Genomic DNA, 12430 nt, shown 5'->3' with positions numbered 1-12430 from the left:
GACTAGCTGTTCAATTTAATTCATGTTGTATCCTGAACCAAAGAGCAAGTGGCAGCAGAGCCTATACTTTTGAAGCAGCTCCAGAACAGGGCTATAATCTTCAAAGACAGACACACAGCTTTCTGTGTTATATCAGGTTTTCTTCACCAGTATACTGGACATTCTGTGCATGGAGATGTCCTTGCTGTGTCTCCTACTCAGGTGACCTAAAGGTGTAAGAGTGCAACAGTGTGATAAGGTTAAATTCTAATTCCTCTTTCAACCTAAGCATATTCACTGGTCTTTAATTTCACCTTCTTTATACTCTTTTCTCTTTCCTCTAGTTCTACCTTTCTTCTCCATTCCCATCCTATTCCTCTTCCCCTTAGTTTATTACAGTCAAGCATAGATTTTAAAGGCTTACCTCCCTATGACTTCTTTCAGCAGCCATGACTTTCCACAGCCAAAACCAATTATTTACAGAAGTTTCCATTCCCCATGGTATGTCCTCAAATTACAAATGACTACAAGTGTATTACAGATTATAAAGCACGGGGGACCATACTATTAGCTAAAGAGAAAGCTACCCTAGTGAACCTTCAGCCTTTCTCCATCTTAAGAACAATGATTTGTTTATTTTAATAAGAACCATAATTTTTACGGGGACTTAAAACGATTTTAATTGGATTACTCTCCTACAGAATACCCAAATTTCTGACGGTAGCTTTTTGAGCATATGGTAAGAGACCAGGCTTACCTCTTTTGAAGAATCTTTTTCTCTCAGGATCTTTATCTCCTGGTCAATGCTCTCAATCTCTTCTATGCTGATACCAATCCACCTCCGAAGGTGAAGTAGATAATATTCACGAACACACTCATCATCTGCTTGACCACTTTCCATAGCAGATTTCATTGTAGACAATCTATGCTCCACCTCCTTCTTCTGCCTGTATCTGTTCCACAGAAAAGCATTACCTGTGAACTTACAAATAAAGAGGAATTCCTTCTAAAGAAGGCTATAAGATTTTATTTTTGCAAACGATCAGATAGTAAGTATGTTGATTTCCACCTTGGGAAGAATATAGATCCTATAATCCAGAGCTTGCCAGCAGGCAGTTCCCTCAGACTACAAGGCAAAGAAGGGCTTAGCAGGGGCTGAGAAATACATTTGAAGCCATTAAAATATAGAAGTAAACCAAATTTGGCTTGGCACCCGTAGCACAGTGGTTACGGCACCAGCCACATACACGGAGGGTGGTGGGTTCGAACCTGACCTGGGCCAGCTGAAACAACTGCAACAACAACAAAAAAGAATTAAACCAATCTTGTTAAGTCCTGCATCATCTTTAGGGATTACAATGCCTTGGTTATTTGATTACATCAACCCTTATTAGAGTGGGTGCTTAGTATCATACAGTGCATCCCATAATACTTGCACTTTGGAGTTACAACTTCAAAGAATCACAGAAACTTAGGGGTCATTTACCTGCCACTTATGCAGAAATTCCTTGTGAAGCAGCCTAAAACTGTCATCTTTTCTTCTGGGCAAAACATTCCCAGCTATTCTGATTCATCCTTATATAATCTAAAGACACATAACCACCCTTTTTTCAGGATACATTCTAGTATGTCACCTAGATATCACTCATCTGACAAATATCTATACAGAGTACCCATTGTGTGACAGGTACTTTTCTCAGTGCTGGAGACATAGCAGTACATAAAAGAAAGTCCTTGTTCTCATGAAGCTTTCATTATAGTGGGAGAAAGACAAAAGCAAATAGATGATCTATCAGGTGGTGATAAGTGCTATGAAATAGCAAAAGTCAAGTAGGTAGAATGATAGTGTAAGAATAGGGGTGCTATTTATTATATACAAAATGGTCAGAAGAGACCTCCCTAAAGAAGTGAGATTTGAACAAAGACTGAGAAAATAAGAAGTAATACATGCTGATATCTGGAATTGCGTTTGAAGGGTGAAGAGCAACACAAAGGCTCTCGGGTGGGAGAATGCCTGGCCTCACCTTTGAGAAATAACAAAGTGGCCAGTATAGCTGAAATGGAATGAAGCCAGTTACAGGAAATGAGGCCAGACAGCCAGGGCTGTAATATGCATAATTCTGTAGGACTTGATACCCAAAATATCAAATACCATTGTATTTTGAGAGACGGGAAAGCCACTGGAGGCTTTTGAATAGAACATATGACACGAACAGGATGGAGTTACAAAAGATATTTTTGCGGGGGTGGGGCACTCTGGTTGTGTGGTATGTGGGCTGTGTGGCAAGGGTGGAAACAGGAAAAGAAACTTAAGAGGATATTGCCACAATTCAGGTAAGAGATGGTGACCTGAAATAGGGAGTGGTAGGGAGATATGGCTGTATTTAAAATACATAGGATTTACTGATTTAGTGGATATAAGAGTTTGAGGGAAAGAGAGGAGCCAAGGAAAAAATGCTAAGATTTCTAAGAGAACTATCTTGAAATATCTCCTCCTGGAGATACTTTCTCTAGACCCTTCAAAATCAGATGCTCCTGTGTTCACCCAAATCAAGAGGTATTAACCTAAAGTCCAGAGTTCAGTGTGGGAGAGGGTGGTCCATGAACTCCCTCAAATTTTATATAGAACTCTATCTATATGCATGTTTTTCTTCTTCTTCTTTTTGGGGTGGGAGGGCTGAGGAGAGATTTTGTTATCAAAGGTAAAAGGGACTCATGACCCATGAAAAGTCAAGAATCACTGCTCTCTGAAAAACATTTTTTTTTTTCAGGGAATGCATAATTTATTTGTATTTAAAAATTCCTTTGCTGTTTGACAATGCAGTGATTCCATAGAAAGGTACCAGGGATTTGAATGCACTCTTTTATAAACATTAGCACTCTTTATTATGAAAAATTTTAGGCTCTTCTGCTCATTTTACCTAACAAGTGGTAAAATGTTACACCATCACCATAGGTAGCCTTCTGAGTAAAACACTACAAAGGTTAACTATGTAGTTTATGAACGCCATTAAGGTATTACTTGAGAATGTTTAACCCCAGTCTCACTCTTATCCCCCACTTTCCTGGATGCACCTTAGTCATAGGGAAAAAAAATACATGAGGGCCATAATCCAGGGTAAACTGGGGGTTCATCTAGTGGTCCCCTGAATAAGACTTTTGTTTCTTCTCCCATCCTCTGCATGCATATGGCCTAACCACACTCTCTGCTCCTTCATTGTCTATTTCTTTGCTTCTATAATTTTGCTCTTTATCATCTTTTACATCTCTAGCTTTTCAACACCTGTTCTTTTATACCAATGTTTTTTAAAAACTTTTTGTCTGGGTGGCGCCTGTGGCTCAGTTGGTAAGGCGCCGGCCCCATATGCCGAGGGTGGCGGGTTCAAACCCGGCCCGGGCCAAACTGCAACCAAAAAGTAGCCGGGTGTTGTGGCAGGTGCCTGTAGTCCCAGCTACTTGGGAGGCTGAGGCAAGAGAATTGCTTAAGCCCAGGAGTTGGAGGTTACTGTGAGCTGTGTGAGGCCACGGCACTCTACCGAGGGCCATAAAGTGAGACTCTGTCCCTACAAAACAAAACAAAACAAAACAAAACTTTTTGTCTTAGCAAAAGAACCCTTTCTTCTAATGAAAGCTTTTATGTAACTCCCACAGATAATAAACAGATATAGTCTTCCTTGGTTAAATCAAAGGAGGGTTTCCAACATCCCCTCTACCCAGACAATGCAGTGGAACCTTAGAACTCTAAGAAACAGACTGAAAAACACTATGCTAAACCTTTGTCACTGTTCTAGACTCCCCATGGTTGGCCATTACTGAAAACACTCCCTATTACCCTAGAATCCCCTACCCTTGTGACCCCGGGCAACTTTCACCATTCCCTTTTTCTGTTCCCAAGCTGCTAAAGAGCATTAAGGAAATTACAAATTTCTGTCAAATGGATCAATGACAAATCCCTGTTATTAAACTATGGCTGAGTGGTCACTCTTGCTCAGCCATCCTTATATTCACCTTTTGTGCAGGTTCCATACCACCATGATGCTCATGAGATGGCTACCAAGGTAGAATTCAACTATCTCTTTACCTTAAAATCTCTGTAGCTTCACCCTTCCTCCTTTACTCTTGTCCCTTAAGGAGGACAGCACTAATCCTGTCTCTACTTCAAGGCATTTCCAAGGCAATGTCTTTACCATTCCACTTTTGCTATTAATTTAGTCCCCATCCACATTCTTCTAGCCCTTACTATCAATCATTTTCTCTGAATTTAACAGCTGTAATTTTTCACTCTACACATGCCTTTGTCCTGTCATTGAAACACTTTCTCTCAACTCATTTTCTACTCTTTCAAACATCTGAGTAGTCTTTGCTTTTCTATGCTATAATGGAAAAGGTGCTAGAACTGGGAATTTGAAGACTTGAGTTTGAAGCCTAGCCTGGCCACTTAATAGCTATGTAACTCTGGGCAAGTAAATTCTCAAAGCCCATGTCCTTATCTGCAAAATGGGGATTAAAATGCCTATTTCATGGGGTTAAGAGAATGAAATAGAAAAATACACATGAAAGCGCTTTGTAGGAAGCTAACGTAAGGTTAGCTGATGAGGAAGTTGAAACTAGAAGGGGCTAAATGATGCCCCAACTATTAAGTGGTAGAATTGGATTGGTCACCCCAGGTCTGACCCCAAAGTCCAAGCTTTTTCTGCTACAACATATTGGTCCCATCTTTCTAATGACCACTCTATCTGTCCCTCCCAAAGACTCTTCCAAGTACCTACTATGATACAGTTACTGGGTTGGGCACCAAAGGATACAATGATACAATCAGGATACTAAGATACAATTAGTCTAGGTATCTGATTTCCAGGAGTTCCAAGTATAGAGACTGACAAATAGTTATGCTGTAACAAGTAACAAGAACTTAGTGATACAGTATCTGGGAGGGAGGATAAGTAGGGAGAGGCTTCAAAGAGAATGTAATATTTGCTCTCCTCCCTGGGCTTCTGTAAGTACTTCTATCTGTACTGTGTTGAGTCTCTTACCTTTGATTGCTCTTCCTTCCCCTCCCTTCTCCCTTAACTTGCCCCAAGGTGTTTTTTTTTTTTTTTTTTTTTGTGGTTTTTGGCAGGGGCTGGGTTTGAACCCGCCACCTCCGGCATATGGGACCAGCGCCCTACTCTTTGAGCCACAGGCACTGCCCAATAATTGAAAGTGGTTCCTTTTTTTTTTTTGGTTTTTGGCCAGGGCTAGGTTTGAACCCGCCACCTCTGGAATATGGGACCGGCGCCCTACTCCTTGAGCCACAGGCGCCGCCTTGCCCCAAGGTTTTATGCTTGCCCTTTTCCCTCCTATATATTTTTCTTTGGCACCTTAAACTCATCATGTCTTAATACTGACTTCATATTCTTCCCTACACTCTTACCTGCTTTTCCTCCTCTATTCTCCATCTCAATGAATTTCATTGCCATCCACCTTCATCAGAAACCTGAATATCTTCCTTGCTGCTTCCTTCTATTCCACCTCCCATAACCAGTCGATCACCAGGTTTTCTATAGATTCATCCCTTCTAAACAAATATATCCTTTATCCTACTGACACTATAATAGTGCAGCCTCTATGACCTAACTGGATCTAATATTCTCCCTCATTATTTCCTAACTTCTGTTAGAGTATGCTAGTTAAAATGAAAATGTGACCATGCCATCTTTAAAAAGAAACAAACTAAATTCTTCAGAAGAGAGTTATCGTCCAAAACTCTTCAATATGGCCTACCTAATAGAAGCTAACATTTATAGTATACTGTGCGCCAGATACTTTGCTGTTTATGTGCTTTTTCACTTTTATACTTCTTAACTCTGAGATATGTACAGATGTGCCTCAACTTATGATGGGGTTATGTCCTAATGGCCCTGATAAATCCACTGTTTAAGTTGAACTCATTGTTAAATTGAAAATGCATTTACTACATCTGGCCTATTTAACCTCGTAGCTTTGCTTGGCTTAGCTTACCTTAAACATGCTCAGAACATTTACATTTGCCTACAGTTAGGCAAAATTGTCACTACAAAGCCTATTTTATAATAAAGCATTGACTATTTGATGTAATTTATTGATGTTCTACTGAACGCACAACTGTAAAGTAAAAATTTTAAGTCAAACCATCATAAGTCAGGGACTGTCTGTACTACTATTATTTAGATTCCACATCTGAGGAAACCTAAGGTTCAGACAGGTTAAATAACTCACCAAAAGTCCAATGGCTTGGAAGTAAAGCTGGGATTCAAACCCAGATCTCTGACTCTACAACCCATAGTCTTAGAGTCAATACATCACAAAAGTTAACTGTGAGTACTTACTGTGTCAGACACTGTGCTAAGTGCTTTATCTGTATTTCTCTTTCCTCACAACCATTTTACGAGGAAGAATCTATTATCTGAATTTTACAGCTGGGGAAATTAATGTACTGAGAGATTAAATAACTTGCCTCAAATCACAGACTGATTAAGTGGCAGAGTAGGGATTCGAACATCTCAGTGAATTCTTTGCAACAAGGTTGCTCCTTCAACTTCCTCGCATCCCAAGCTCTCCTTGGTTTGGACCCTACAACATTCTTTAGCATCATTCCTTCTCCCTCACCACCACCCGCTTTGTGTGCTAGCATTACCTGACTGCTTATAGTTGCTGTTCCCTTCTCACTCATCTCCACTTCTGCACTGTTTCTTTAATGCCCCTGTATCTTTACTAATGTCATTACCTACACTGGCTAATGCCCTCCTTCCCTCTTCCTCTGGATACTACTACTCATCTTTAAACAACTCCACACAGAGTTGTCTACTCCGGGGAGCCTTCTCCCCTCTCCTGCTCCCTCTTTGGTTAGGTGCTTCTTCTGTCTTCTCTCATAGTACCTTGTGCATCTCTCTATAACATCATTTTATACGATACTCTGTTTCTCACCTGTTTTCCTCACCAGACTCTATGCTCCAAGGCAGGAAACCCACACTCACAAAAATATCCATACAGTTTGTATACCCAGTGCCTAGTATAGTTCCTAGATACCACAAGCATTCATTAAATTTTTTTCTGAGAAAATAAGCAACTTTTTCAAGGTCACACAATGAAGCTTTGCCAGAACTAAGATCAGTTCAAGATGTTACATATCTGATCAGATCCAATACTCTGAACAGAGCTTCGCAATCAATGGCCCATAAATGGACTGAAGTTCTGAGATATTGTGCTCTTCGTAAATATTCCCCCCATGATACCATATGAACATAGCTATGCTGTGTAAAAGGTTGAGAGACACTTTGGTAAATTACATTGCTGCTGCTGGAAACCACAAAGTCATAGGGGTCTGATGGGTAGGTATGATCACCTGAACAAAGGCAAAGGAGTCTTGAAAAACTCCAGAAAGTTTGTTCTCACTAGGGCCTATGCTCAATGAGTCCAAGAGAGTGATATACACCATTCTGTTCCCCCAACCCCCACCAAAATATCATACACACTCCCCAACAGCACTGCCATGGAGCAGCCCTCAGATTACAGCTATGGACCCACCTCTCTATTTTAGCCTGTCTTTGAGATGCCATAGCAACAAGGCTAGGATAGGCAATGGACGAACTAGTAGTGTTATTTTCAGCTGCGTTGTTCTTGCTTTGGGGCAGCTCAAACTCTGCCACATGATAGTAATGGCACTGAGTTAAGAAGTTTATAAAGTGTTCTCGAGCCAGCTGCAAATGATCTAGACGTTTGCTGGGGTTGACTTGTTTCATGGTGAGAGCTCCTTGAAATGCTGGCACCATCAGATACTTCAGGTCGCTGGAAGCAATCTCTTCCAAATCTTCATTTCGGCTGAAAGGAGCAAAGAGGAGGCCATAAAGCCTGGTTGGCATTTAAACTGTGGCCCTTACTAGGCGGGGGAGGGAAAGGCTGAGCTGGGAATGGGGCAAAGGGAGGCGGCAAGGGGGGCAACCCCCAGTTTCATCAACAAAAGTGGCTGAGCGATCACACTCAATGCCTATGCAGTGGGCCGACACTAGGGTGCAGAGTCATGGGACATCAATCATCTCGGAAGATGGGTGGAGAATGTATGCAATATCGCTGGGAGGCAGGAACGAAAGGTTCTTAGTAATAAAGGTCCCCTCCTTCCAGGAGCAATGGCTCCACCCTTCGTACCCATTATTAATTTCGTTCTCAGCCATTATTACCCTCTCTTCCATACCTGAACAAGTCGAGCTGCGATAACATTTCAGCAGCCTTCTCGAGAACGTCCAGTCCCTTGAACACCTTGTCCTGGACTATCCGGGAGCCGGTGGGTTCAGTCGCTGCTTCCACTTCATCCAGAAGCTGCCTGCCGGTTTCGAACAGGTCGGGGAGTCGGGGTAGCAGTAACTCGTCTTCACCAGCTGCCATCTTGGGGAGGGAGGAACCCGGAAGACCTCACTTCCGGGGTCAAAGGCGACCTTGGGAAAGAAGAATCTACGAGCCCGAACGAAACCGGAAAGGGCGTCGCATTAGTCCTGTAGTTTCATTGTTGCCAAAGTATCGAAGGATTTCCGGGAGCAGCTGTTTGCCAGCCCTGGCAACTGTTTCCATAGGCTCATTTTACCAGGCAACCCGTTACAAGCCATCGGCATCTGTTAAAAACAAACACACAAGCAAAACCCTAGGCACAGTTTTTCGATGTGCTCCCGTGGCCAACACTGGGCCGGGAGTTTTGTGGGCTCTGAGGCCCAGGTATAGTGAGGCGGAATTCAGAGAATGACCGCGAGCCCTAGAGAGAGCCAGTGCGTTTTAGGAGCCAGTCAGGCGCCCGCCTTACCTCGCGAGTCGCTTCCTAGAGCAGGCCCGGCAGCCGCAGGGTCCAGCTGCTGCGCCGCTCCCCCGGTTCTCTGGTCTAGTTGCTTCAGCGCGACGTGCAAGTAGCGCCCCCCTCCGGCTTCCGTCCACCCATAAGAGGGAGCTTCGGGTTCCTCTAGCCAGTACTCACCTGCCCCCTTCCCCTTCTTGTCACCCCACCTCCCCACACACACCAATGTCCCTTTTTGCCGGCACCCTGTCCTTAGTCCTGATAATTTGGTAACCTGCAACTCTGATCACTCCGCAGCTGGCCTCTTCGTGCCACCTAGTTTCCAAATCAAATGTTACTTCCTTTGTGCAACCTTCCTTAAGTCCCCCCTCCCCACCCAGGGCCCCTCAGCCTGAAGGCAGGGTTTCTCCTGTGCATCTCTATTATAGCACCTGCTTCACTGTATGATAGCTAATAATTTACAAATCTCCCTTATCAAAATGAATCTGATTTATCTACACACCCCTCTGGCTAGCATGAGTATTAACTTATTAATTGCTCGGTGTCAGTATCTTAATAGAAAAATAAATCATTAGTTTGGAAAGCATCCCAATGATGCGGAACTGCGCTGTTCAGTAAGTAGCCACTACCCACATCTGGCTACTGCGCACCCAAAAGTGGCTATTTTGAATTAAGATGTGCTGTAAATATAAAATACACCACCCCCAAATGTGAAGATATTACAAAAAAGAATGTAAAATATTTCAATACCTTTTACATTGACCACATGTTGAAATGATACTATTTTGGACATATATACATTTTGGACATTTGGGTTAAATATATTACTAGAATTAATTTCATTTCATTTCACTTTTTTTTTTCCTTGAGGCAAAGTCTCACTCTGTCGCCCTCGGTAGAGTGCCGTAGCGTCACAGCTCACAGCAACAGCAAACTCTTGGGCCCAAGTGATTCTCCTGCCTCAGCCTCCGTGTAGCTGGGACTATGGCCTGCCACAACGCCCGGCTATTTTTAGAGATGAGGTCTCCCTCTGGCTCAGTCTGGTCTCGAATCTGTGAGCTCAGGTAATCCGCCCGCCTAGGCCTCCTATAGTGCTAGGATTACAGGTGTGAGGCACCATGCCTGGCCTCATTTCACTTTTTAAATGTGCCTACTAGAAAATTTGAAACTATATTTGTGGCTCACATTGTATTTCTACTGGAAAGCATTGATGTAAAATAGAATTCCAGGGCTTTGAAAAAAGGGACATCATTACTTTGAACAAATCCATATAAATGTATACTGATTACCGTAGGACACACCTTGAGTTGTCTCAGACGATTTAAGTTAAATAGGAGACACACTGCCTTCCCATGAAAATAAACTTTTAAGCTAAATTTATTTTAAATTACATATAGCTGAGAAGAAAAAAATTTCTTTTTTTTTTTTCTCCAATACGTCTCCACTTTATTAAGGTTGACCACCATGATATTTATGTATCTAAACATGTAGTATAGATTTCAGTGACATTTAGATTCTGAATAATTTTTCCATAATTGTTAATTTAGGCACATTGGTTTGTATCTTATAGAAAACACTGATCTTTACGACACAGATAGGAACAGGTGTAATATGCAAAAGTTACAAAGATGATTCCAAAACTCAGCTAATCTCTTTCCTAACTGCAACCACTCATTTAGTCTTTACTGATAATAGAGACCAAAACCAACTATTTACACATATATGTATGAGATTCTGGTGACTTAGAAATCCCTGAAAGAGCAGAAATCTGTGATTATTGAAAAGCTTAGAATACTGGCAAGGCTTAATTTGCAAAGTATTCAACAGAAGGCCACAGAACTGTTTTCCTAAGAGGAGCTAGGAACTACAGATGTCATTTAGTAATGCATTGAAATGGCATTGCCTAGTATAAGTGTTGCACAGAAACTTCAGGTCACCTCTTCTGGATCCATTATTTTGGATAAGCCTCCCCTATCATAGCATGGCCCTGCCCTCCGGCTGCACAGGCAGCCACTAAGCCATACTGGCCTCCTTCCTTCCGTAATCTGTTGGCAGCTGCCATGACCAACCGACAGCCAGTGGCTCCAAACAGGTGTCCCAGGGACAAAGATCCACCCAATTATTGAACTTCTCCAAAGGAGGCAATCCAACCTTGGTTTTTCTACCCATGTAGTTTTGTTCAAACCAATCAGAATCCATGGCTTTAAAATTAGCCAAAATTTGACCTGAGAAAGCTTCATGAAATTCAAAAACATCAATATCATTCATGGTTAGTCCTGCCTTTTCTAGAACTTTTGGAGTAGCATATGTTGGTCCAAGTAAAAGTTGATCTTTTGGATCCTGAGATACATACACAAAATCCCTCAAATAAGCCTTCGGTTTATAGCCCATGGCCAGAGCTTTTTCCTCTGCCATAATCAGCACTGCAGATGCCCCATCAGTCAGGAAAGAAGAATTTGCAGCTGTCACGGTGCCATAGGGCTTGATGAATGCAGGTTTTAATTTGGCCATCTGCTCCAGTGAGGAAGGACGGATGCCGTTGTCTTTGGTAACTGTATCTTTTCCTGGCACTCTGACAGGTATAATATCAGAAAGGAGTCCTTCATCTTGTGCCTTCTTGGCCAGACTGTGAGAGCGCAGTGCATATTCATCCTGTTCCAGGCGAGAAACAGCGAAGGCAGCAGCCAGTTGGTCTGCAGAGTGGCCCATGGTCTCACTGGTAGATAATTCAGCCACTGCAGGGAGCCCAGGTGAGAGAAAATTCAGTCTGAATTTAGAGATTAAAAACAGTCGCTGGCCCAGGGTCTTGGCCTTATTGAGATCAAGCATCATTTTCCTCATTTTCCTTGAATGACGAATAGGGACATCAGACATTAACTCTACACCACCTGCCACAATCACATCACACTGGCCAGAAGCAATCAAGCCAACACCTGTGGTCATGGCTTGGTTGGCAGAGATACAAGCCATGGTTACAGTGTGAGCGGGAGTCTTGTCAGAGAAGCCAGCTCCGAGGGCACCCTCTCTAGCTATGTTGCTTGTTTTCACTTCTTGAATAACTGTGCCAAAGATGATATAATCAACAATTTCCTTTGGGACACTGGTCTGCTGCAACAGCCCCGTTAGAGCTGCTCTAGCCAAATCATGTGGCATTAGGTCTTTGTACAAAGTGCCTGACAGCAAAAATGGAGTCTGGACACCGTCCACCACCACTATATTCCTTACATTGGCTTTGGCTAAGGTCTTCTTTGATTTTGTCTGGCCAGCTGGGGCAGCTCGAAGCTGGGAGGAACAGCTCAGACCTCTTACAGGAAATCTGAGGGTCCATTTTGATGCATTAGGAAGATTTTTTAAAGTGTAAGTCAAGATAGTAGTCATTCTGAAATCGTTTCACCTTAGCTCACGTCCGCACTCGCTCCCACTCCGGGAAAAGCAAGAAAAAATTTCATGTCAAAACAACTAGAGGGCAATACAGGACAGTATATAATTAGGTGATATGTTATACTGCATAGGCTGTTGGAAAGTCAAGAAATGACAAGTCATTCCATGCTAGTAGTTCAGAAGGCTTCTTAGACATGACATGCAGCTATAGAATTTCAAAGATGGAAAGGAAATTCAAAAATCAGAGGCGAAAACTAAGACCAGAAAAGGCTA

General features: G+C 42.5%; 1 protein-coding gene and 1 pseudogene across 4 annotated transcripts in view; both read right to left on the bottom strand.

The window, feature by feature from the left end:
* Nucleotides 1–8975, bottom strand: part of IGBP1 (immunoglobulin binding protein 1) — a 30412-nt gene extending 21437 nt beyond the window's left edge. For 2 of the 3 annotated variants that reach the window (XM_053580936.1, XM_053580937.1), the window contains exons 1-4: nt 8789–8975; nt 8189–8603; nt 7525–7818; nt 737–932 (exon numbers count right to left, since the gene is read on the bottom strand). In XM_053580936.1, coding sequence (XP_053436911.1) covers nt 737–932; nt 7525–7818; nt 8189–8379 — 681 coding nt within the window. In that variant the 5' untranslated portion in view covers nt 8380–8603; nt 8789–8975. The remainder of the gene's footprint in view (nt 1–736; nt 933–7524; nt 7819–8188; nt 8604–8788) is intronic. The other variant, XM_053580935.1, reaches the window with a different exon arrangement.
* A 1213-nt stretch (nt 8976–10188) lies between these two features.
* Nucleotides 10189–12207, bottom strand: LOC128578343 (trifunctional enzyme subunit beta, mitochondrial-like; annotated as a pseudogene). The gene has a single exon (XR_008377705.1). The product of XR_008377705.1 is annotated as a trifunctional enzyme subunit beta, mitochondrial-like (transcript).
* Between the last annotated feature and the right edge of the window lie 223 nt (nt 12208–12430).

Source organism: Nycticebus coucang, chromosome X (assembly GCF_027406575.1).
Source record: "Nycticebus coucang isolate mNycCou1 chromosome X, mNycCou1.pri, whole genome shotgun sequence".
In the NCBI taxonomy this organism is placed as follows: Eukaryota; Metazoa; Chordata; class Mammalia; order Primates; family Lorisidae; genus Nycticebus; species Nycticebus coucang.
This window is presented reverse-complemented; position numbering and strand designations above follow the sequence as displayed.